At 36.7% G+C, this 27,826-nt stretch overlaps 2 protein-coding genes and 1 long non-coding RNA gene across 3 annotated transcripts; 2 read left to right on the top strand and 1 right to left on the bottom strand.

The window, feature by feature from the left end:
• Positions 1-4,742: 4,742 nt before the first annotated feature.
• On the bottom strand, positions 4,743-23,044 carry LOC144565688 (uncharacterized). Its single transcript, XR_013514937.1, has 2 exons — positions 22,953-23,044; positions 4,743-4,855 (listed from the first exon to the last, which is right to left on the bottom strand). It is a non-coding gene; the product is annotated as an uncharacterized LOC144565688 (long non-coding RNA).
• On the top strand, positions 4,820-8,612 carry LOC144565686 (receptor protein kinase TMK1-like). The gene is made up of 2 exons (XM_078315508.1): positions 4,820-7,172; positions 7,917-8,612. The coding sequence occupies exons 1-2, from the start codon at positions 4,820-4,822 to the stop codon at positions 8,450-8,452; spliced, it is 2,889 nt and encodes a 962-aa protein (XP_078171634.1). The 3' UTR covers positions 8,453-8,612.
• On the top strand, positions 22,851-26,788 carry LOC144565687 (receptor protein kinase TMK1-like). Its single transcript, XM_078315509.1, has 2 exons — positions 22,851-25,263; positions 26,010-26,788. Exons 1-2 carry the CDS (start codon positions 22,926-22,928, stop codon positions 26,543-26,545), a joined length of 2,874 nt encoding a protein of 957 aa, XP_078171635.1. The 5' UTR covers positions 22,851-22,925; the 3' UTR covers positions 26,546-26,788.
• The last annotated feature ends 1,038 nt before the right edge of the window (positions 26,789-27,826 follow it).

The following is a 27,826-nucleotide window of genomic DNA, read 5'->3' as shown; positions in this document are numbered from 1 at the left end:
GCCAGACATTAGGACACGTGAAAGGGTCTCCCAGGAAAGATTGGGGTCACGAGGACCGCTTAGACTCAATCTTTCCTAGACAGAACCATCTCTTTCTTGTGTGGAAATGACAGCTCTTACTCAGGTACTTTATTGCTTCATCACATTCTTCGATGAACTTTACTTCCGAAGGTTTTCGAAAAGGCAAAAACTTACACTAAATTTTGTCATTTCAAAAGCATAGAGTAATTTGGTAACGTGACAAAGTCCCCTTTGGGCCAGCTATCAGGACACGTAAACAAGGGTTAGATGAAAAACCGAGACTTTTCTTGTCATTAACCTTGTCGCTTACGGGTGGAGATTAGCAGTTCTTACTTGGGTACTTTATTGCTTCATCACATTCTTAGATATACTCAAATGCAGTTGAAAGTTTTGAAAACGAAAACATAAAGAAAGCATAAAATCCTATTTTATCTTTCTCGGTCGGAAAACCGATCCAAGAAATGTAAAAGTTTACATTTCATAAGAAAGCATAAAGAAAGCTTAAATCTAATTTAACTTTCTTAGTCGGTAGAACCGATCCAAGAAAATCTCATTTCTAATCGGTTTTGGACTTAAGCTGCAAATGTAAGAATTAAACTGATATGCGGTATATGCACCTAATTTGCATAAGTTATAACTTTTAGAAAATCAATCAGCGGGAGAACCTTGTGCTCTGATACCACTGTTGGGGTTTCGGGGTGCTAACCAAAAACCCGTTTAGGCTTAAGTTGCAGAATGATCGTAGTTTCTACGGCCAACTTAAGCTCAGGATTAAACGGGGTATGTCAGGAAACTTTCCAAGGCGGTCCACCTTCAGTATTCCTTTGGCATCAAAACCCAATTTAATCCTTTTACAGATCTACTCCATGATTGATTTTTAAAACTTTAATCTACTTACCAATTAAATAGATTAATATAACATATTTATACCTTGTTTCCAAATCACAGTTGGAATGCAGACCGAGCGAGTAGAGCCTCACCAGGGAAGGAATCGACTCGGAGTATCACACGTGTGATACCTCTATCGGTTATCCACCAGGACTAACCGGAGAGCGGTTTATTTCTTCTGCCAGAAATACCGTAAACCACGAAATTCTGCAAAAACACTATTCATGGGAAAAAGACGAAAACCCGTAAACACGAATTTTCGGTTGCTCAGTTTCATCAATATGCAAAACTGACATACCGCTAAATTCGGTAAAACACTATTCATCAATCCCGTAAATATATTCCACAACAACCCACAAGATTATATGTCAAGTACGTATAACTTTCTTTTCTCAACCGAAACACTATTTGGGAGAGAAACCGAGAAAGAGAGAAAATACCGATCTGTTTCGACACGAAACCGGTACGAATGAATTAGTTAATTTTCTCTCTACCCCTCCACCCCTATTTATAGTGTTTAGGGTCGGTTGCAAAAGACCAAAATGCCCTCCAAGTTCGGCCTATTTACAAGGTATGCCATTGACACCTCATCCTTTTATATGTGAAATGACCAAAATACCCCTTCCACACCCTTCCACGCTCTTCTCCATGTTTCTACACATGCAAGGTGGCATAGGTGTGAAATGACCATTTTGCCCTTGTGGATAGGATTGATGACATGTCATCTGGATAGGATCAATGACATGTCATGCGGATAAGGACGAATCTGAAAAGACCCGAATGCCCTCGGCCCGAACACAAATAATATTTGTATAATTATTCTGAACAATTATATATATATTTTTCTTGCGGTTTGTTGTTTCGGTAATTTATACAATGTGTCATGCACATTTATAAATTAACCGGTTAACTTTTATACAACGTGTCACACACGTTTATAAATTAACCAATGTTTTTGCTTGTTATTTTTACATAACATTTATAATTTAATTATAACACGTATAATTAATTATAACCATCTTACTATTGATCATAACCAATTTATAATCAATCGCAATAAGATTCTCCGATTAACTCCTATATGGTGTGACCCAATAGGATCTGTGTTATGTTGGTAAATAGAGTTAAAACTGTTTTAACTTCTATAATCATGGGTGGCATCTGGCAACACATCATGACCATCCAATTACATAGATGATGCTGTACTGTACAATATCACGATGCAGTAAACAATTTACTTGTGTCTGTTCTTCTGTCTCATAGCTATCAGATCAGTTTCAAGGTAGATGTGTGTCATCCTTACTAACTGAATCTTTTCTTGATCTTGAGCAGATTATCAAATATAATTACTCTTGTAATTATACCGCTAGCAGATAATCTTACTCTATCAAGGGGCCCAGTGATGCTATAGCTCGTATAGAGATACGAGGGACAGATAGTATTCTTGGTAAACTATCACTTCCTCAACCAAGCTATACATATGGAAAAGCTACCGTTATGACTGCTTTTTACGGACAGCGGTAGATAACAATCACACATACATATTTCTCAGTGGGAACGATAAATACCTCATACTGTAGAACCTGACACTAAATGAAAACATAAATGACACGAACACAATTCTATTTAATGTTTCATTCGGGGTCTGTCAAATACCATGTTCATAGAACATGTATCTATGTGATTAAAATGACATCTTGTGTCAGGTGGTTTGTAAAACTTAACCATCTTTTAATCCACATACTAACCTTATCGCGGTAATTAGTGTTCCTGCTAATTACCTTGGTCAGTGACCTTTTAAGAGTATATATCATCTATATTATGGAGTTTCACAATTTCAGTCATGAACTCGAAATGATCCATAAATTCAATAATACTCAAGGCAACAAAATGATATATAAATAAACATTCTATTCATGAACAAAGCTTTATGATAATTTATCGTATTATTGACTTCTAGATTATTACAAACTAACAATCTCCCACTTAAGCTAGGAGCCAATCATCGTGGGCCCTACTTATATACAAAATTCTTTATTCTCTAAGATCTCGTAGATCCTGAGAAAATCACACAGCCAATCTTCTATGTGTTCCAGACCCATAGAAGCATTAAGCATCTCGTGCTTGGCTTGAGGAAGAGATTTTGTGAGTGGATCAGCTGTGTTGCTGACTGTGTCAACTCTACTTATCTTTACATCACCTTTATATTAATTATATCTTTTATAATTAATTATAAGCATCTTATGATGTTTACGATCTCTCGTATTAGGTGATAACGTTGTAGACGAGAAACATATCCTTAGTTCTCCTCAAGAACTTAAGGATATTCTTTACAGCATTCCAGTGCTTTATGCCTGGATTAGCCTGATATCTACTCGTCATACTCAAAGCATACGAGACATCTGAGCGAGTGCACAACATGGCGCATATGATAGAGCCAATAGCCGAAGCGTATGGTACTCTACTCATAGTGCTTTACTCATCAGTTGTCGAAAGACACTGAGTCTTGCTAAGCTGTGTACCATGATTCATTGGCAGGAATCCTCTCTTAGAATCCTGCATGCTGAACCGATTCAGCACTTTGTCAATGTACGTGCTTTGACTTAATCCTATAAGTCTCTTTGATCTACCTCGGTAGATCTTTATGCCTAGTATATAGACATCCTCGCCCAAGTCCTTCATTGAGAAAACTCTTCTTTCATGAAGACTTGGCTAATTGCAATAGAGGAATATCGTTTCCTATTAAGAGTATGTCATCTACATATAAGATTAAGAAAGGCGATGGCACTCCCACTAGTTTTTCTGTACACATAAGATTCTTCTTCGCATCTGACGAAGTCAAGCTTTTGACTTCTTTGCCAAATCGAAGATTCCAACTCCGTGATGCATGCTTCAATCCATAAATGGATTCAAGAAGCTTGCATACCTTCCCAGCATTCTCTGGATCTTCAAAACCCGTAGGCTGTGTCATATACACATCCTCTTCTTAAATTTCCTTTTAAGAAGGCGGTTTTGACATCCATTTGCCATATTTCATCATCATGAAATGCGGCAATTGCTAGGAGTATCCGAATTGACTTAAACATAGCTACGGGTGAAAAAGTTTCATCAATTCCCAGAATTTGTTTGAAACTTTTTCGCTACTAGCCATGCTTTGTAAATAGTCATATTGTCATCCATGTCTGTTTTCCTTTTCAAAACCCACTTGTTAGCTATGGGTTTCACCCCCATCAAGTAGTACAACTAGGTTCCAGACCGTGTTGTCATACATGGACTGTATTTCGGATCTCATGGCCTCCAGTCATTTATCAGAGTCAGGCCTATCCATTGCTTCCGCATAGGTCAGATGATCTTCAATGTCAAAAACTGAGACCTCGTGCAGTCCCAAGTCCCAAGTCCCACGCAAAATATGAGATATCTCAGAGGATGCGAATTCAGCTCCCTGCCAGCCAGCCACCCAATCCCACCACCTTTCCTCGGATTCGTATCCTCCCAAGCACTGTAGAGGGTTACCTCACTTTACGGTTTGAGATTAAATGTCAACCGTTTTTGGATTCGGGCTAGTGGAGGAGGAGGCAGTATTATTAGGCTTCGAGATCTGTGCCAAGTTAAAATGAACGGAGTTGTAAAAGATTCCCTTATCAGGTAATGGAGAGGATGTGAACTCCATCTCCTCGAGGTTCACTCATTTTTTATACCGGATGAATAATTTGTGAAGAATATAGTACCCGCAATACGATTTCCTACACAGAATTATAGCTAAGAGATCTAATTCTAATTTGTACCTCTCTCTCCCTCTCCTTCTCTACTCCCCATGTGCCCCCTCCGCGTGCACTCTCTCTCTCTGCACTTCTCCACCCTGCCTCAAAGGCTCAAACCATAACCCTTGCATTCTCTCTCTTCTCCAGCAATGCCGACGTTACGACCGCCTTTACACTTCTCCACCCTGCTCCCTGTCTACATTCTCCTTTGCGTCCTCTCCAGTCTCCCCTCCATTGATTCCGTCGAAATAGCTGCCTCCGATCACCCTGTCATACAAACTGTGGCCAAAGAGTTAGGCGTGGAAAACTGGACCGGATCGGAACCGTGTGGAAACTGGGCCGGGCTCACGTGCTCTTCAGACGGTCGCGTGAGCGCCATCCAGCTAGGCAATCGCAAACTCACAGGCTCTCTCTCGCCAGCTGTCACCAACCTCACCGGCTTGACCAAACTCGAGCTTCAGTCGAACACTCTCTCGGGTCCACTCCCTGACATCTCCAATCTCGCACTTTTACAGAGTTTGCTTCTCCACAACAATCAGTTCACCTCGATTCCGTCAAACTTCTTCTCTGGTTTATCTTCTCTGCAAGTAGTTTCGCTCGACAATAACCCGTTTCAGCCATGGGTTATACCCGATTCGTTAAGCTCTGCGACTTCTCTAGTCAATTTCTCGGCCGTTAGCACGAACCTGACGGGTGCTCTTCCGTCTTTCCTTGCCACCACTTTCCCTTCATTCAGCCACCTTGCATTGTCATTCAACTACCTTAATGGGTCTGTACCTGGTTCTTTTGCTTCGTCCCCGTTAAGGTCTCTTTGGCTAAACAATCAGCAAGGACCAACGCGTTTCACTGGTGATATTGGTTTCCTCTCCAACATGACCTCCTTAAATCAAGTGTGGTTCCACTCCAACGATTTTTCAGGTCCTATACCTGACCTATCGGGTTTGAATTCTCTCACTGATCTAGAATTAAGGGATAACATGTTAACCGGGCCAGTACCTCAATCACTACTGAGTCTCAAATCACTCAGTAAGGTGACACTGACCAACAATTTGCTGCAAGGCCCAGTGCCTGTTTTCCCAAATTCGGTTAAAGATGTGGATTTGAAACCTGAAAGTGAAAGGTTCTGTCTTTCTACGCCTGGCCCCTGTGATTCCCGTGTGGATATTCTTCTTTCAGTTGCTGCAGATTTTGGGTACCCGGTCCGCTTTCCACAGAACTGGGAAGGGAACAACCCGTGTGCTGGGAACTGGATGGGTGTTACCTGTGATGCCTCTGGTAACATTACTGTGATTAATTTTCAGAAAATGGGTCTAAATGGCACTATTTCTCCCGACTTTGCAAAAATAACCTCTTTGCAGAAGTTGCTACTTTCGAATAATAACATAACAGGCACCATACCATCTGAGCTCACTAGATTGCCATCTTTAAAGGAACTTGATGTGAGTAACAACTCTATCTGGGGTAAAGTGCCGACCTTCACCAAGAATGTTCTCGTCAATACAACTGGTAACACTAATATAGGGAAGGATCAACCCCCGATCGGTCCTGGTAGAGGCACTGGTACCACTGACAGCAACAGCAATGATGTCAATGGATCAAGCAAAACAGGACCAGCTGTTGGAACCAATAAGAAAGGCTCTGCAGGGGTCATTGTTGGTGCGTTGCTTGGTGCAATTGCAGGCTTGTGTCTTATTGGGTTGCTGGGTTTCTACTGTTACAAAAGAAAGAAGCAACCATTCGGCCGTGTCCAAAGTCCGAATGCTGCAACTGTGATCCATCCAAGACATTCTGGGTCAGATCCTGACACAGTGAAGGTAACCATTGCGGGGACCCACTCAAATGGTGTAAGGGGTGCAGCCAGTGAGACCCATATCAGTAACGGCCCCAATGCCAGTGATGTACATGTGGTTGAGGCTGGTAATATGGTAATTTCTATCCAGGTACTTCGGAATGTGACAAATAACTTTAGTGAGGATAATGTTCTTGGTCGTGGGGGGTTCGGAACTGTTTACAAAGGAGAGTTACATGACGCTACCAAGATAGCAGTTAAGCGAATGGAATCGGGAGTAATGGGGAAAGGGCTAAATGAATTCAGATCTGAAATTGCAGTTTTGACAAAAGTGCGGCACCGTAATTTGGTATCTTTGCTAGGTTACTGCCTTGATGGAAATGAGAGAATACTAGTATACGAATATATGCCGCAAGGTGCACTTAGTAGACACCTCTTTGACTGGAGGGAACAAGGAATCAGGCCACTGGAGTGGAAGAAGAGGTTAAGCATTGCACTTGATGTGGCCAGAGGGGTTGAGTATTTGCATAGTCTTGCTCACCAAAGTTTTATACATAGGGATTTAAAGCCAAGTAATATACTATTAGGTGATGATATGAAGGCCAAGGTTGCAGATTTCGGTTTGGTACGGCTTGCACCTGCTGATGGGAAATGCTGCTCAATTGAGACCCGTTTAGCCGGTACATTTGGTTACCTTGCACCAGAGTACGCAGGTAATTATACTTTCTTATTTTACTATTAATTATACTTTCTTATTTACTATTTGGTTGAAAATTGTTATGTGGGTTAATAAATTTGTTGATCTCTTGAGTGATGATTTTGAGCCAATGCTATTGATATATTGTGGACGGGGTTGGACATTATTTCAAAGGTTAAAATGTTTTAATTTTCTAAATTTTGAAAATAAATGGAAAGTTGGTGCATTTTTGTGCGAGATATGACTGTTTCCTCTCTTATCAATAACATCACTGTCTAGTGTCTACCTAGTCAATGAACCAAAGTAAGGATATGGTCCAAAATATATAGTTTTAATGCTATTTTGGTATGATGCCTACCAAAAGTGTGATGTATTGAATGCCTTTGTACCCAGAGTCAATTGGAAAAATCATGTCACTTTATTTCATTTCACAAGTTGTCTGTGTCTATTCAGGGCGTAACATCTTTGACATCTTACTTGCACAATCATCTATTCAAGGCTTATAAGTGTTCATTCATGGATATTAATTACTTGTCTCTATTACATACTGTTGATAAGTTGTTTTATACAAACCCAGTCAAATTAAACTAGTTCACTGTGTATCTTCAAATTCCAATGTTACCAAGGTAAATTTGCGGCCGAAAGCAATTGCTCTTACCTGTTTCCTCTAAACAGAGCTTTCTCCATACCATTCACTTTATTAAGAATATAGATACTTGTACCCTTCAATGACCCATTTTTTTTCTCTTTTGAAACACAGTGACGGGTCGTGTGACGACAAAATCAGATGTGTTCAGCTTTGGTGTGATCCTAATGGAGCTTATAACAGGCCGAAAGGCTCTTGACGAGACCCAACCCGAGGAGTCTATGCACCTTGTGACATGGTTCCGTCGGATGCAGCTCTCCTCAGCCAAGGACTCCCTTCGCCAGATGGTGGACCCTACCCTCTCTCCTCTTGATGAAGAAACTCTTGCCAGTGTGGCAACAGTTGCTGAACTGGCAGGCCACTGCTGTGCCAGAGAGCCACACCAGAGGCCCGATATGGGACATGCTGTAAATGTCATATCCAGCCTGGCTGAGTCATGGAAGCCGTCAGATCAGGATTCCGACGACAGTTACGGAATTGATCTTGATATGACCCTGCCACAAGCGCTAAAGAAATGGCAGGCGTTTGAGGACAGCCAATTGGATGGCGCGACATCATCTTTTGCTATGAGTCGGGATAATACACAGACAAGTATCCCCACGAGGCCACCTGGATTTGCTGACTCATTTACTTCAGCTGATGGGAGGTGATAGAGAGATACTGAATTGTTGGACTGGGTTGTTGTGAATTTTTTTTATTTTGTAGTTCTTTTAGTATTTATTTTATTTTTGTGGTGTTTTGTGTTATGGCTGTTTTAGGTGTTAATGTGATATGATTAGTGGGCTTGAAACAAGTTATCTTTGCAATTAATTCTAACTAGTAGGAAGCTATTGCATGTATTGTATGTTTTTGTGGCTTCAATTAGGTCGAAATAAGTAATATTTAGGCGCATTCTTCTTGTTTTATTTACTAATCTGAGAACTTGTGATATGAATTTAAGTTTAAATGACACCTTTAAATTAACAACTGACGAGTTTTCAAATTAACCCTGGGATGCAATATCAATTTCCAATGGATACTGGTAGTGGAAGTTGGATGGCAATGGAACAGTAGAAGGGTCAGCAAAGGTTGCTGGTAAATGGGGGATCAAGGAAATAAAATTGAGGGTACTGGTACTTGGGAATCAGTGGAACAGAGAATGGTCCGGGTTTCCCAGTTTACTGGTAAAAGAAACATTTTCTCAGTCTTACTGGTAACCGAAACAGGTTTCCCAGTTTTTACTGGTAAACAAAACACGATGTCAGAGAGAAAAGTGGAAAGTTACAAGCAGAACCTCTATCTTTTCAAATTTCAGAAAATGGAGGGAAGGGGTATTTTAGAGGTTTAAATGATTTAGTGGCTTTTCGTTTTATTCCTACAGTAGGGACTAGTTTTAGTGCAGGTTTTTAATTTTATGTTGCAGCTTCAATTTAGGTTTTTTATTATAGTATTGTAAACTCTCTTTTCCTAAAAAAAAAAAAGTTAAAAACAATCAAAAGAGAAAAACCAATCTGCTGCATCGATGTGCGAGGATTTATCTCATTTTTGAAGTTGACTCAGTTTTGAAACACAAGTTGGGGAAACAGGGACCATGCTAATCTGGCAATGACAGGTGTTCATCGTTCGAAGAGATAATGTCAACTTGTTCCTTTTATTTCTTTCCATTCAATTTTTCTTCCCTTTCATTTTCATTGTTTATCAAGTTGTTTGGGATTTGTAATGCTCTCTCTGGCCATGATAGGGTATGGGCCTCTTACCTGTCTATGATATTATTTCTTTTCCTGTAATTTTTTGAAAAATACGGACAGAGGCTGCTGATTGTTTGGTTTTATCAACAATTCATTTTTTGAGATGGAACCTATATATGTGGGGCCTTTCTATTACACCTTTCTGGATTAGAAAGAAAAAGAAAAAGAAAGCAGATGAGTGATGAGTTGTTGTATGAAGACAATAATACTGGTTCATGTCATTTTCCTGTCTTCTTTCTTTCTATCTAAATTTGAAAAATGTAACGTGGGCCCATGTGCCTCCAACTCTCAACTGGCTCTGTATCTGTTTCATTACAAATTGGTATATTAATTTGTGAGTTGTGATGTGATACAACCTAAGAGAGAGAAGCTAATTCAGGTCTCTTGAATAAACCTATCCTTCGTATATTTTTATTATGGAATTTGCTTAACAAAACTTGTTTCTGTTGGCCACTGTATCCTCTACATAAAGAAAGATAAAAAATTTACTATATATGTCAACAAAAAGAGCTCATATTGGCAATTTGTTTGGTTAAGCTGCTATGTGTGGGACTCTGTTGATTGGAAGGCCTTTGAAGATTTTTTTTTTGAAATTTGGAAGGACCTTAAAGGCAAATGTTGGTTTTCAGTGTCAGTTCATTGATCGGAGCCAAAATGACATGGCAGATTGTCCGGCGAAGAAGGTTTCAGCAGAGAATATAGATTTCACTAGCCATGCTTTTTCTATGTTTGCAACCATGTAAAGGGTTGGGAGTTTATTGGAGCTTATTGGGTGCTTAATGGGTTTTAATTTGATTTTACAGAGGGGGTCAAGTGTAAAAGACAACCCTGACAAGGGAGTATTGTAACTTTTTTGAATGTATTGACGATATTTTGAACACAGCTGCCATCAATATACGGAAAAATATATGTACAAATTGAAATATGCTAAATTCTTCTGATTTGTACAATGAGAGGTACTGTAAAATTGGCAGTAGTCATTTTTGTAAAATTACTTTAGTGAGTTATATATATTAATGATTTTATTTGACTTTCTTGATTTGATTGATTTGATGCCATTTAATGGCAGTTGAGGATCATATTTTCGGATTACTATATAGACAGTGACTAATATTTAATCTACCCAATTAATATAATCTTCTTCTTCTTTTTCCCCTAAGAAAAAACAATTAAAAATATAATCACAGACCAAAGGAAGTTATTGTTACATGTGGGTCTAGCTACCTGAAATCTAGACAACTCCCAAATATTCTGCTATTTAATAAACGCCGTTTCAGAGTTCCAAATGCTATTTTACCTCTACTTGCAAATAAATTTAAGAAATAATTACAATATAAAAGGTGAATTTTTTTACTCAATTTTATGCACCATTGGTACTTATCCAGATGGGTATCCATGTGCCAACATATTATATATCTATATGTAACAGCTGAGTTCCCCTTTTTTTTTGTTGGATACTGGTGTTTTGGTGTCAGTATCCGTGCTATATATTTAACTGACTCAGTTAGCTGTAGACAAATAAATTGATAATTTTTCATTATTCAAATAGAGGGTTCAGATACTTTATATTTTTTTTTTGTGTTTTATGCTTCATTCGTGCCTCGCATTTTTTATATTTATTTCAAAATTCAAATTATTAATTAAAACCGTTCAACATGATCTCCATATTAAAATGTATTTGAAGATTAAATTTTATATGTTTTGAATTTTTTTTATTATTTCTTTGACAGGTACAAAACTATTTTTGAATGGTCTAGACCTTTTTATAAAACAATAATTTTATACTTATTTAAAATGATAAAAAATTATATTGTTTTGCATACATAAAATTAATGGTTCGTTCGAGAATTGAGAAAGAAAGAAAATGAAACTGCTAGAAACCTTCATGTTAGATGTCACCTATGAACCGAGATGCAATTTCATAAACTTCTCAATTGAGAATTAAAGACACCCAGTTCTCTATCCGTGATCCATCTTTTATATATAGAAGACAATATCTTTATGAATTATACTAAAAAAAATTGAACAAAACAGGCTGGTTTTACACAAAATTTGCATTTTGAAAATATTTCAATTTAATTTCTCAAAAAAATAATTTTTTTAATAAATAGCCCAAATGAGAGTATCACTACAGATAGGGCATTCCAATTATTGAAATCTCTTCTCCGCAAAAAACAAAAAAAAAAAATATTGAAATCTCCATCCAACTTTCCAATGGAAGTTGGGCCTGAATTTATATTGGGCTTATTTTGGGCTTTTAGTAGACCTACTATTGAACATTTGAAGTCTTTGTGGCTCTTATGGAATCAGGTGCTTCTATGGTCTTATTCGCCCGACATGTCACCACGGCAGCGCACATTTTGGCGTTGATTGTAGCAATTCTAATGATCGTTTGGGTTGTTCACTGCCAGGATGGTGCAAACATCAATTCTGAAGATTCCAACATCGTCTTTAACATAAGCAATATGCTTTCATATTGACATGTAATTATTATTTTTTTTTCTTTTAAATTATACGCTTCGCTAATTGTTTTGTAGGTACATCCTCTGGGGATGTGCTCAGGATTCATTCTCGTGATTGGAGAAGGTAATAAAATGGAAAATGCATGCAGAAAACATCTTATCAAAATGAAAAATGCACCTGATATGTAATTTAAGTAATTAACTTTTCATTATCTTATCCCAATCATTTCAGCGATCATGGTATATAAGACATTTCCGATGCAGAAGATCCTAGATTAATTTTGATTAGATAGTAGGCCAATAATATATATATTATTTTATTTTATGGTTATTTTTCACCGAAGACCCTAGAAGTTATTCGCCGATATCTCTAGAAGTTTAATTTAGGACTATTGGCGATTAAACTTATAAGATTTTTGGTGAAAAATAATCACAAAATAAAATGATATATATGTTATCGGGCTTCTTTGTAATAAAATTAAATTTAGGGATATCGGCAAATAGACTTCAAGGGTATTTGGTGAAAAATAATCACAAACTAAAATAAAATAATATATATGCTATTAGACTTCTTTGTAATAAAAATTAATTTAGGGCTATCGGCGAATAAATTTCTAAGATCTTCGTGAAAACTAACCATAAAATAAAATAATATATATGTAATTGGAATTCTTTGTAATAAAAATTAATTTAGGGCTATCAGCGATTAAACTTTTAGGGTCTTCGGTGAAAAAAATAAAAAATAAAAAAATACATTAATATATATGTTATTGGACTTCTTTGTAATAAAAATATATTTAAGGATATCGACGAATAAACTTCTAGGGTCTTCGGTGAAAAATAACTATAAAATAAAATAATATACATCTAGTTGGATTTCTTTGTAATAAAAATTAATTTAAGGCTATTAACGAATAAACATCTAAGGTCTTCGATGTAAAATAACCATAAAATAAAATAATATATTATATCTTAAATTTGAATTCGCATCCTCTAAGAATATCTCAAACTTTGAAAAGAACAAAAAAGGGGGCCCATTCCTTAGATGCAGACTCTATTTTGGGGCCGTATCCGTTACATGCGGTCTCCAGTAAATGAGTCCGCATCCGTTAGGTGCGGCCATGGCAGAAATTAATTTTTTTATAACAGAGGGTTTTTTTTTCAATAAATAGTATATTTAAAAAAATTTGGCATTCTGTCGGACAAACGGATAAAAAGGTACCACTAACATTCCTAGGAGAGTGTCCAAATGTATGTATTCTTTCTATTTTATTTTGAATAAAATGATTTAAGTCAAAATTCTCAAATTTTATTAAAAACACCGTGTTTAAATATGACAATATTAAGAAATATAATGGAAAAAAAAAAAGAAAAAAAATCTTCTGTGATTCTTTGAGAATCACAGGACTATCTCAAAACAAATAAATAGATAGACTTAAATTAACAGAATTTTGTGATTCGCAATTAATCACAGAAGATTTCTTCCCAAAAAACAAATAGCCTGCAAAATATGATAAAAATAATGTTCAATGCTTTAGACTCTAGACTATATATTTTGTTGCCCCTTTTTCGCCAAATAACAAAACAAATTGTGATTTGAAATTGTCTGGAAAGCCTTTTGTTGGAGTTCAAAACTTCAAATTAAGTGTGATTTGAAGGGGTCTACCTTCGTCGTCTAATTAATGCTACGAATTCTCTCAATTGCTGTTTGAATCTTAAAATCTGGACTTACAAAACCCATTTTTTAATTACAACATTTGGATTTTGAAATTTTTTTTTGCGGTGTTTTAAATGACCCGGAAAAATTAATATTTGCTGTTATAAATGAAAACGGATCAGATATTATTTAAAATCCGTTTCCAATCCATATCTAAAAATTTGGATACATATATACTTGATATTTGAATTATCAAATAATAAATACAGATGCAAATATGATTTTGAACTTATGAGACGCTTATAAATACGAACAATTAAGTCGAGATAAATTTGTTCTCCTTCTTTTTTTTGAAATCAAAGGCAGAGGTTGCCTGGTTTTAATAATGCTGGTAAAAAAAAAAAAAAAAAAAAAACCCCATGAGGGTTACATCAGTATGCTGTGTTTTCAATTACAACTGTTACAACCCAAAAAGCATGCCTAGCAATTAAGTAGCCATAAACGCCCTTCATCCTGTATCTTTTTCACCAAAATTTGAGGCGGCATTCTTTCTCCTCAAAATATAATTCCATTTCTCTGTTTCCAGAACATCCAGCATGTGCACTCAAACCATGTGGCCCATGTACATTCATTCATTTTGCCTGTCAACTTAACCTGCCTCCAGGATTCACACCAAGTCTGCTGCACCGATTCACCAGGCATTATGAACGGTACATTTAGAAAGCCGGTCATCAGGTTCCACACCGTCTGCGCGTACGGACATGTTACAATGAGATGCAAAACAGTTTCAGGTTCGCCTGCGCTGCACACCACACATCTAATATCGCACTGGATTCCTCTTTGGATGAGTTCATCATGTGTTAGGACCTTCTCCATTAGCATAAGATTTGAGAAAATCCTAACTGTGGTGGGAGCCTTGCACCGCCAAGCAATCATGAAATTCCACTTAATCTTCCCTCCCTGTACCATGATCTTGTAGAAGGAACTAGCAGAGTAAATACCTGAGGCCGTCCAGCGCCAATACAATTCATCACTTTGGTCTGACAAGGTGACCTGCTCTGTCAGTGTGAGCTCTGGAGTGAGGATATGTAACAGAGGCAAAGCATCTGCCAAGGACAAGCTAGGAAAGGTTGGTTGGTAGTCTAGAGCAAGAGGTTCACCATTCCATGAATCTTGCCAGAAGGATATGGTTTTTCCAGTGCCTATAATCCAGTATGCCGAAAAATGAAACCAGTGCTTCAACTTGAGTAACTGCCGCCAGAAAAAGGAGCTCGTGACGTTCCAAAGGAATGGCCCATCTGTTTGTGTACCCTTCCAGTATAATTGAATCATAACTCTAGACCAGAGGGAGTTTGGATTTTTGTAGCCCATCCACCACCACCTCAATAGGAGGGCTGTGTTCTAGATTCCTATATTTATGACTCCCAATCCGCCATTCCTTTTGGGAAGACAGACAGCCTCCCAGTTTAGCCAGGAAACCCCTCTTTCATCTCCCGAACATTTACCCCACAGAAACCTCCTCCGAATTTGGTCAATTCTTTGAACCACCCATTTAGGCAATAGAAAACAAGTCATGAAGTATATCGGTATTGATGAAAGTACCGAGTTTACAAGCTGTAATCGGCCACCACGTGAGATTAATCTTCCTTTCCACCCTTGCATTTTATTTTCTATTTTTTCTATCAACGGCATGTAAGCTTGTCTGTCAGGTTTGGTAATATGTAGTGGCATGCCCAAGTATATTATCGGGAGGGATGTTTTCGGGCAGCCCAAGTATATAAATTTGTTCTCCTTCAAGCGCTACATTTCGCAACTTATTTGCAATTCGAGTATCTTTCATTTCTTATATTCATCGTACGAAATACAATTATACAACTAACTTTTTGCATCCGGACATGTGAGCGGGTGGGGCCTTGAATTCGTATAAAAGGAATCTCTTTTGAATTAATGAATTTCAACCTTTCGATCTATTTTAAGATTCGTGCGAATTAGATCCGCACTAATATTAAAGGACTCCTAGGCATGATCTGGATTGGCTCCGTTTATTAAACGGTTAAGATATTTCTTTTGAGTTAACGCAGAGGATACGCATCCGAGGCGCAAGCGGAACCCACACTTTACGGGACCCACTCTGCAGAGCCAAATGACCACACCAGAAAAAGCCCCTGTTGCTGTAATTAGAATAATTTAAATTTTAATGGGGACGAATTTAACAAGATCTCTTAAATTTTAATGGCGTTCGCGACAGACCAGATAAAATTTAACAAGATCTCTGCCTCCCAAATTCGAATTCAAATCCTTCCCGATATCGTAATAGGGTATCTTTTAGAATTATTGAATCTCAACCGTTCTTTCTGAACTTTGACATGAATCTCAGAATCCAATAATACTGCTCCTGTACTAATTCGAATTTCAAAACGGCTGGAAGTTAATTAATCTCAAAAACCGTAAAGTGAAGAAAATCTTTTACAATATTGGAGAGGATACTTGTTCCTCAAATTCACAGGCCGATGTTTCTTTGTTCCATTTCCTCTGAGGTAACAGAACATTTATGTTTAAATCCGAACTGTCAGATTAGAATATGGTCAAACCGGACCTCTTAAATGTCCGTAGAGATCCTTATCGGAAGGTCCGAATCTAAACAAAAATATTATATTACCTTAGAGCATCTACATCCCATAAACTCAAATCTGTTTTTAAATAACTGTTAATTACTTTTTATAAATTAAAGTCTCTAAAATTTCTAACTCTCACATCTTTGAAATTAATTTTAGAATTTTTATTAAGTCATATTAGCAATAAATTAAAAAAGGATAAATAATTTGAGTCAATCATTCAATCAGCATAGAGTTTATAAACAGTTTCTTAATAAGAAACTTTATTGTATAATTTTTAAATAGTAAACTCGCTCGTATAGTCATATATCTGAAACTGCCACATCAAATTAAAAACTCTAATAGTATCATAGAGACTAGAGTATTAATTATACCCTTAACGGGTATACCCGACCATACCCGCCCGTGCCCGAGCCCAGGTATGGGTCGGGTACTCGGGTACGCGGGTACGGGCAAAAATCGGACCGGACCGATTTTTTTGGACAAATACCCGACCATACCCGTACCCGACTTTACCCTACCTGGGTACCCATCTACCCTTACCCGTACCAGTACCCTTATACCCGACCCAAATTCAAATTTCCCCTCAAACCCTTAATTTCTATTTTTAAAAATATGTTTTTTAATTTCTGTTTTTAAAATTCTGTTTTTATTTCTGTTTTTTAATTTCTGTTTTTTAATTTCTGTTTTTTAATTTCTGTTTTTATTTCTGTTTTTTAATTTCTGTTTTTTAATTTCTGTTTTTAAAATTATGTTTTTATTTCTGTTTTTTAATTTCTGTTTTTTCATTTCTGTTTTTAAAATTCTATTTTTATTTCTGTTTTTATTTCTGTTTTTAAAATTCTGTTTTTATTTCTATTTTTTAATTTTTGTTTTTAAAATTCTTTTTTTATTTTTGTTTTTTAATTTTTGTTTTTTAATTTCTGTGTTTTAATTTCTGTGTTTTAATTTCTGTGTTTTAATTTCTGTGTTTTAATTTCTGTTTTTTAATTTCTGTTTTTAAAATTCAGTTTTTAATTTCTGTTTATTAATTTCTGTTTTTTAAATTATGTTTTAATTTTTTTTATTTATATTTTATTGTTTTAAAGTAAAAAAAACACATAACAAAAACAGAAAAAAAAAAATATCAGGAAAGAAAACAAAAAAAAATGAAAAAAAACGAAAAAAAACAGCAAAAAAAAATAAAAAAATACCCGTACCCGCCCTACCCGTCAAGAGTACACGGGTACGGGTATAGGACAGGTAGGGTATGATTTTTGAAAAAAATACCCGACATACCCGTACCCGTATACCCTAGTACCCGTCATACCCGTACCCGTACCCGGGTATACTCGGAGTACCCGTACCCGCCCGACCATTAATACACTAATAGAGACAAATGCTCTTAGGTGATACAATCCCCCCGCCTCCATCCACCCCCACCTGGACTTCCTCAAAAAAAAAAAATCACATGATCCTTTTATTTTCACTTCCAGTGCAAAGCTCCTTTTATATTCAATTGGAGAGTAGCATAATTCTAAATTTTTAGCACCGTTGAAATTTTTAAAATACATTAATAAACACCAAATTTCAGTCCGTGCTGTTTATATTCATTCCTTTAAAGTTATTTTTATCTCGTTTACAATTTGAAATGAAATTGATAATTGAGATAGAAAATAGAGGAAAATAATAATAGATGGCAAAAGATAACAATAGAAACAAGAAGAAAAAATAAACAACATTATGATGTCATTTTTAGCATTGTTGCTGTTGTGGCCTATATCATATTGTCTCATCAAGAGGGTGAATATTGGGGCCACACGGTATCATAACAGAATCGTATCCTCTGCGGAGCTGTGCAGAGGTTTTAATCTGGTCCATTCATTTTGAATCGAGCGGACCAGATCAGATCTTGCTTGAATTGAAAAAATTCTCAAAATTTGCTCTGTCCTCTTTCTGCCCGCTCGATTCAAAACGAACGGACCAGATTAAAAGCTCCGCAGAAATGCTTCTAGGTGAATATTGGGGCCACACGGTATCATAATAGGAACTAATTAATATCATTGTTCTGTGGAGTAAAATTATTTTTTCTTTTAACTGTTTGAGATATATTTTGGAATCTATGCTAGGTTGTCGATAAGCATTTTCTTACTCATACTAATTAAGAATTAATTTTATCCATTTGAATGTTTTAATTAGAGGGGTCAATGACACCCTTTTGTCTGTTTATTCGATTCGTACAGTTTTCGATAAGACGGATACAAATAAGACTTTTTTTTGTAAACTTAGCAGGTATGGGAAAAGATTTTTTTTCGTAATTTAAACGGATAAGGGTACGGGTAGAGCTTATTCCGTATCCGTTATCCGATCGGGTGATTATAAAAAAAATTATATATATTATATATATTAACGAGAAATAAATATTAATTCTCTAACTCTTTTTTGTCTTTTCAGAAAATACATTTTATTAATTTTTCTGACTTAGACAATTGACTATTCTATGTAGTTGTGTTACACTTAATTAATATTAAAACATGTAAATAAATTATAGCAAAGCCTAATAAAATTTCACGGGTTTCAATAAGAAAAATCCCAATAAAATATAAACTTTTAAATCATGTATATATGTGTGGAATGAATATATTTTAATATTTTATACAGAAAATAATACAAATTATTGTTATATTAGTATTATTCATTATTTATATACTGCTGTTTTGTTATCCGACAACTATAACAGATAATGACAGGATACGGATAAGATAATTTGAAACAGGTAAAGACAATTTGTAACAGTTACGAATACGGATACGAAAGTCTCTCCACTCTATCCTTATTGTACCCGTTGACACCCCTAGTATTGATGGGAAAATAGACAATTTAATGTATTTTTTCATGGGCACAACAACAATCCTCCCTTCTATTATTAGGCACCTACTATTTTAAAGTAATAATACTCTTCAAATTACCACTTTTCCACTTTTTCTTTCCAAATTATACTCTTTTATCATTATTGCATATATAATAACTCTATAATGAGACATTGATTTGAGCTAATTCCTTATGATTAAATATAAAATTATTGAGAAAAAAAATAAGAATGAAAGACACGCTCATACACACATATATGTTATATTTGCACCTAATAAGTGAGCGATCAAACATTAATTTATTCATTACATATCGTCCCGTGATATTATTTTTATGTTATCAATAAAATATCAGTTTGAAATGACAAATTATGAAAAAAATGCATTTATAGATAAAACAAAAAAGTGAGAGTTTATTATGTCATTAATAGTTTTTTTGGGGGAATTTCATGTAATATCGTATGTACCCTTCTAAAGTTCAAAATCTCACAAATTTATCCAATTTATTAATTATTCTAATAAAACTCACTTAAATTTATAAATTATAAATTTTACCCTTTCTCTATCTTTTATTTTTCTCCTTTCTCCATCATTGGAGCCGTTGGCCATTCCTTTCATTAACCAATAAGTTACATTGTACACATATTACAAATAAAACCCATTCATGCGATTCCCCTCCCAAATAAAAAATACCAGTAAGATACCAGTATTCTCTTAGGGCGTGCTCCAGACGGGGGTATATGGAGGGAGGGGAAGGGTGAAATCACTGTGCGGAGATGAACTCACACTAGATCGGATCTGACCGGGCGAGTTTACTTGCTCCAGAAGGAGAGAATCGGAGAGGGAGCGAAGAGGAGAAAACACTGTTCGGAGGTGAGCTCCGTGTTCAATTTTGATGAAATAGTTACCTCCCAAATCGGAGTATACAGATTACTGTTTGAGGGGGAGCTTTCATCCTGTCTCCTCCCTTCCCTTCCCTTTAATGAGATTTTACTCTTAGTTTGTGGAGCACAGCCTTAATAACCTAATCCACTAGCACTTTCCCAATTTTCAAATACAGAACTCCCTTTTTACACTAGATGACCTGATACACACACAAAAAAAAAATTGTTTTAATTGAATCATTATGAAATAATGATGAGGAGGGTTCAAATACCTCCATTTTTTATGCCTCCATCATGTCTCCATTTTTTAAAACTTAAATAACTCAAAGTTTAAAACTTCAACGTCAAAATAAAACCGTTAGATGTGATCTATGTTATTTTCTCTATATGTCCATAAAAAATTATCACATTTTTATTTTGCTTTTATGTGAATCAATAAATTGAAAAATCAACGTCTAGAAATTATCCACATTAGTATACATTTTTACAAGCTCAAGATGACAATCAAAACAAAGTTGAAATACCATAATTTTTTACACGTGCATAGATAAAATGATATAGTTCATATCCAACGATTTTATTTTGAATTTTAGGCCCTGTTCGGCACGCCATAATTTTGTGGGAATCATATGGGATTGGGATCAATTTCCTTTTTGTTTCCAAGCTCCGTTCGGTTGGCTAGTTTTTTCCCAGATGGGTTCCCAAATATATCCCCAATCGTTCCCATATCAATGCAATTTTTTGGGAAAAAAAACATCATCTCAGACACAATTTTTTTCTTCCCAAATCTTCTCTCTCATCAATTTTCTCTCACTTCACGTGGTCATCTGACTCAAGTCTCTCTCTCTTTCTCTTTCAAATAACAAACAAATTTCAGCATCTATATATAAAGACTAGGATTAAAATTGATTTTTAGATGTGGGACTAACTTGATAAGCTAGGAGACCGGATAACATTTTCCATTTGCATGTGACTATGGGTCCCAATTTTCTTTATCTCAGATTTTATGTGCCCATCCTTCAAACGAAGTGTATTTTATTTGTTAGTATAACTTGTTTTACAATTTAAAGAATAATATTTCTCTGGTGAAAGGATGAAGGAAGATGAAAAGATAAAAGACTAATTACTTTTGTTATATTATTATGTTATTATTTAATCTACTTTATATAATTATAATTTTTTTATTAATAAGCATAATTGTATAATATATATCAAGTATTTTTTAAATGTTTTTTTGTAAATATTTTTAATTGTTGTTTTCTTATTTTATTTATTTATTTATAAATATTTTCTTATTTTATTTGTACCATTCTAGTAATATTTTTTATTAGAAATGGTTCATCTTTTTAATATTATTATTTAATTTCATTAATATAATTTTTAAAAAAATTATGTTTATCAAATATTACAATTTACAATCCATTAAAATATTAAATTTACAATATATTATTGGTCTAAATAAATAGATGGTGGCACAACAGAACATAACGCTATACTATTCAAAAACAATAATTAAATAAAAAATCATTTATAACTAAATTAAACTAAAACAATTAAATAAATATACATATTTCAAAATAAATAAAGATTTCCCACAATTAATCCCATGATACAAACGAACACTCATTTTCTCATATTCCCATAATTAATCTCATGCATTCTATACCCGTGGGTTCCCACTTTTTCAAAAGTGAATTCCATTCTCATTCCTATTCTCATTCCGTAATCCCGTGCCATCCGAACACGCCCTTAAGATTTAAATTTTAAATTATTAAAGTTTTAAAAAATGGAGGCATGATGGAGGCACAAAAAATAGAGGCATTTGAACCCTCCTCAATAATGATAGCAAATTACAAACTATGGTTCAAAGGAAACAATATGCATTTTGAATTCAAAACTAGATAGCATTACAAGATCAAAATAAAATAGATACAAACACGTATCAGAAAGAAGCTCATGACAGAAAAGGTCATATGTTAAGAACTTATAGATATAGCAATAGAGAATTATGTATCAGTCAATAGAAATAAAATTGATCTGAAATAATCAATGTATAAATAAAAAAAAAGTGATTCTCCGGTTTCTTGTAATTAATTTGATAATATCACTATAAAAAGAAAAATTGATAATATCAACTTTCTGATGATCCCCTTAATTTTGTACCAAACTATATCTTTCTATCTTTTGCATGTAAATTCTCCATGTTTTCTTTTTTCCAATATGTTGAACACAGAAAAGCCTAATACGGTCTCTATCGGACAAAGGATGGTTTGTAATTTACACAAGTTTCCTCTGTACAGCACTACAACCCCACAGTTACAGTAAGCCCCAGCTCCCTGCCAGCCAGCCATCCAATCCCACTTTTACACGCCAACACCGCTCTATGGGCTTTTTCGTCATTGCACCTCACAAAACCCTACTCACCCCACCGGCCACCTCATTTCGTATCCTCTGCATTAACTCAAAAAGGAATCTTTTGAGTTAATGTTTATGTACCGTCAGATTAGCTTCAAGATTCGTCCGTATTAAATCCACACTAATATTAAAGACACCTATATTATAGAATGGGGCTGGATGGACTCCGTTTATAATCAGACGGTTAAGATACATTAACTCAAAAGATTCTCTTTTGAGTTAATGCAGAGGATGCGCACTCCCGGCCACCTCTCCTCGAGCTTCACTCATTTTTTATACCGGATGAATAATTTGTGAAGAATAATACCCGCAATACAATTTTTTACACAGAATTAAAGCTAAGAGATCTAATTCTAATTTGTACCGTATCCGTTTCCTGGTCCTACCTCTCTCTCTCTCTCCTTCTGTACTCCCCATGTGCCTCCTCCATGTGCACTCTCTCTCAGTCTCTCTACACTTCTCCACCCTGCGTCAAAGGCTCAAACCAAAACCTTCCATTCTTTCTCCTCCACCAATGCCGACGTTACGACCGCCTTTACACTTCTCCACCCTGCTCCCTGTCTACCTTCTCCTTTGCGTCCTCTCCAGTGTCCCCTCCATTGATTCCGTCGAAATAGCTGCCTCCGATCTCCCTGTCATACGAGCTGTGGCCAAAGAGTTAGGCGTGGAAAACTGGACTGGATCGGAACCATGCGGAAACTGGGCCGGGCTCACGTGCTCTTCAGACGGTCGCGTGAGCGCCATCCAGCTAGGCAATCGCAAACTTACAGGCTCTCTCTCGCCTGCCATTGCCAACCTCACCGGCTTGACCAAACTCGAGCTTCAGTCGAACACTCTCTCGGGCCCACTCCCTGACATCTCCACTCTCACACTTTTACAGAGTCTGCTTCTCCACAACAATCAGTTCACCTCCATTCCGTCAAACTTCTTCTCTGGTTTATCTTCTCTTCAAGTAGTTTCGCTCGACAATAACCCGTTTCAGCCATGGGTTATACCCGATTCGTTAAGCTCTACGGCTTCTCTAGTCAATTTCTCGGCCGTTAGCACGAACCTAACGGGTGCTCTCCCATCTTTCCTTGCCACCACTTTCCCTTCATTCAGCCACCTTGCATTGTCATTCAACTACCTTAATGGGTCTGTACCTGATTCTTTTGCTTCGTCCCCGTTAAGGTCTCTTTGGCTAAACAATCAGCAAGGACCAACTCGTTTCACTGGTGATATTGGTTTCCTCTCCAACATGACCTCCTTAAATCAAGTGTGGTTCCACTCCAACGATTTTTCAGGTCCTATACCTGACCTATTGGGTTTGAATTCTCTCACTGATCTAGAATTAAGGGATAACATGTTAACCGGGCCAGTACCTCAATCACTACTCAGTCTCAAATCACTCAGTAAGGTGACACTGACCAACAATTTGCTGCAAGGCCCAGTGCCTGTTTTCCCAAATTCGGTTAAAGATGTGGATTTGAAACCTGAAAGTGAAAGGTTCTGTCTTTCTACGCCTGGCCCCTGTGATTCCCGTGTGGATATTCTTCTTTCAGTTGCTGCAGATTTTGGGTACCCGGTCCGCTTTGCACAGAACTGGGAAGGGAACGACCCGTGTGCTGGGAACTGGATGGGTGTTACCTGTGATGCCTCTGGTAACATTACTGTGATTAATTTTCAGAAAATGGGTCTGAATGGCGCTATTTCTCCCGACTTTGCAAAAATAACCTCTTTGCAGAAGTTGCTACTTTCGAATAATAACATAACAGGCACCGTACCATCCGAGCTCACTAGATTGCCATCTTTAAAGGAGCTTGATGTGAGTAACAACTCTATATGGGGTAAAGTGCCGACCTTTGCCAAGAACGTTCTGGTCAATACAACTGGTAACACTAATATAGGGAAGGATCAACCCCCGATCGGTCCTACCACTGAGAGCAACAATGGTGATGTCAAGGGATCAGCCAAAACAGGACCAGCTGTTGGAACCAGTAAGAAAGCCTCTGCGGGGGTCATTGTTGGTGCGTTGCTTGGTGCAATTGCAGGCTTGTGTCTTATTGGGTTGCTGGGTTTCTACTGTTACAAAAGAAAGAAGCAACCATTCGGCCGTGTCCAAAGTCCGTATGCTGCAACTGTGATCCATCCACGACATTCTGGGTCAGATCCTGACACAGTGAAGGTAACCATTGCGGGGACCCACTCAAATGGTGTAAGGGGTGCAGCCAGTGAGACCCATATCAGTAACGGCCCCAATGCCAGTGATGTACATGTGGTTGAGGCTGGTAATATGGTAATTTCTATCCAGGTACTTCGGAATGTGACAAATAACTTTAGTGAGGATAATGTTCTTGGTCGTGGGGGGTTTGGAACTGTTTACAAAGGAGAGTTACATGACGGTACCAAGATAGCAGTTAAGCGAATGGAGTCGGGAGTAATGGGGAAAGGGCTAAATGAATTCAGATCTGAAATTGCAGTTTTGACAAAAGTGCGGCACCGTAATTTGGTATCTTTGCTAGGTTACTGCCTTGATGGAAATGAGAGAATACTAGTATACGAATATATGCCACAAGGTGCACTTAGTAGACACCTCTTTGACTGGAAGGAACAAGGAATCAGGCCACTGGAGTGGAAGAAGAGGTTAAGCATTGCACTTGATGTGGCCAGAGGGGTTGAGTATTTGCATAGTCTTGCTCACCAAAGTTTTATACATAGGGATTTAAAGCCAAGTAATATACTATTAGGTGATGATATGAAGGCCAAGGTTGCAGATTTCGGTCTGGTGCGGCTTGCACCTGCTGATGGGAAATGCTGCTCAATTGAGACCCGTTTAGCCGGTACATTTGGTTACCTTGCACCAGAGTACGCAGGTAATTATACTTTCTTATTTTACTATTAATTATACTTTCTTATTTACTATTTGATTGAAAATTGTTATGTGGGTTAATAAATTTGTTTATCTCTTGAGTGACGATTTTGAGCCAATGCTATTGATATATTGTGGACGGGGTTGGACATTATTTCAAAGGTTAAAATGTTTTAATTTTCCAAGTTTTGAAAATAAGTGGAAAGTTGGTGCATTTTTGTGCGAGATATGACTGTTTCCTCTCTTATCAATAACATCACTGTCTAGTGTCTACCTAGTCAATGAACCAAAGTAAGGATATGGTCCAAAATATATAGTTTTAATGCTATTTTGGTATGATGCCTACCAAAAGTGTAATGTATTGAATGCCTTTGTACCCAGAGTCAATTGGTAAAATCATGTCACTTTATTTCATTTCACAAGTTGTCTGTGTCTATTCAGGGCGTAACATCTTTGACATCTTACTTGCACAATCATCTATTCAAGGCTTATAAGTGTTCATTCTTGGATATTAATTACTTGTCTCTATTACATACTGTTGATAAGTTGTTTTGTACAAACCCAGTCAAATTAAACTAGTTCACTGTGTATCTTCAAATTCCAATGCTACCAAGGTAAATTTGCGGCCGAAACCAATTGCTCTTACCTGTTTCCTCTAAACAGAACTTTCTCCATACCATTTACTTTATTAAGAATTTTGATACTTGTACCCTTCAATGACCCATTTTTTTTTTCTCTTTTGAAATACAGTGACGGGTCGTGTGACGACAAAATCAGATGTGTTCAGCTTTGGTGTGATCCTAATGGAGCTTATAACAGGCCGAAAGGCTCTTGACGAGACCCAACCTGAGGAGTCTATGCACCTTGTGACATGGTTCCGTCGGATGCAGCTCTCCTCAGCCAAGGACTCCCTTTGCCAGATGGTGGACCCTACCCTCTCTCCTCTTGATGAAGAAACTCTTGCCAGTGTGGCAACAGTTGCTGAACTGGCAGGCCACTGCTGTGCCAGAGAGCCACACCAGAGGCCCGATATGGGACATTCTGTAAATGTCTTATCCAGCCTGGCTGAGTCATGGAAGCCGTCAGATCAGGATTCCGACGACAGTTATGGAATTGATCTTGATATGACCCTGCCACAAGCGCTAAAGAAATGGCAGGCGTTTGAGGATAGCCAATTGGATGACGCGACGTCATCTTTTGCAATGAGTCGGGATAATACACAGACGAGTATCCCCACGAGGCCACCTGGATTTGCTGAGTCATTTACTTCAGCTGATGGGAGGTGAGAGAGAGAGAAAGTGAATTGTTGGATTGGGTTGTTGTGAATTTTTTTATTTTGTAGTTCTTTTAGTATTTATTTTATTTTTGTGGTGTTTTGAGTTGTGGCTGTTTTAGGTGTTAATGTGATATGATTAGTGGGCTTGAAACAAGTTATCTTTGCAATTAATTCTAACTAGTAGGAAGCTATTGCCTGTATTGTATGTTTTTGTGGCTTCAATTAGGTCGAAAATAAGTAATATTTAGGCGCATTCTTCTTCTTTTATTTACTAATCTGAAAACTTGTGATATGAATTTAAGTTTAAATAACACCTTTAAATTAACAACTGACGAGTTTTCAAATTAACCCTGGGATGCAATATCAATTTCCAATGGATACTGGTAGTGGAAGTTGGATGGCAATGGAACAGTAGAAGGGTCAGCAAAGGCTACTGGTAAATGGCGGATCAAGGAAAAGAAAATGGAGGGTACTGGTACTCGGGAATCATTGGAACAGAGAATGGTCCGGGTTTCCCAGTGTACTGGTAAACGACAAATGTTTCTCAGTCTTACTGGTATCAGGAACAGGTTTCCCAGTTTTTACTGGTAAACGAAACACACTGTCAGAGAGAAAAGTGGAACGTTACAAGCAGAACCTCTATCTTTTGAAATTTCAGAAAATGGAGGGAAGGGGTGTTTTAGACTTCTAGATGATCTAGTAGCTTTTCGTTTTATTCCTACAGTAGGGACTAGTTTTAGTGCAGGTCTTTAATTTTATGTTGCAGCTTCTATTTAGGTTTTTTTATTATAATATTGTAAATTCTCTTAGTTTTATTAATATATGATACCTTTACGGGTCTTCTACTAAAAAAAAAAGTAAAAAAATAATCTAAAGAGAAAAACCTATCTGCTGCATCGATGTGCGAGGGTTTATCTCATTTTTAAAATGGACTCAGTTTTGAAACGCAAGCTGAGAAAACAGGGACCATGCCAATCTGGCAATGACGGGTGTTCATCTCCTTTTATTTCTTTCCATTCATTTTCTTCTCTTTCATTTTCATTGTTTAGTTGTCAATTTGTCTGGGATTGTAATGCTCTCGCCTGGCCATGACAGGGTATGGGCCTCTTACCTGTCTATGATTCCCACTCATTTGTTTTTGCAAATACCAAAAAAACAATTTTAGGTAATATCATCATATTTTTTTTTTCTTTTCCTGTATTTTTTTTAAAATACTGACAGAGGCTGATTGTTTGGTTTTATCAATAAGAAGTTAAGAACACCTATATATGGGGCCCTTCTACTACACCTT

The sequence above is a fragment of the Carex rostrata genome, chromosome 14 (genome assembly GCF_964058835.1).
Source record: "Carex rostrata chromosome 14, lpCarRost1.2, whole genome shotgun sequence".
NCBI classification, from domain to species: domain Eukaryota; kingdom Viridiplantae; phylum Streptophyta; class Magnoliopsida; order Poales; family Cyperaceae; genus Carex; species Carex rostrata.
This window is presented reverse-complemented; position numbering and strand designations above follow the sequence as displayed.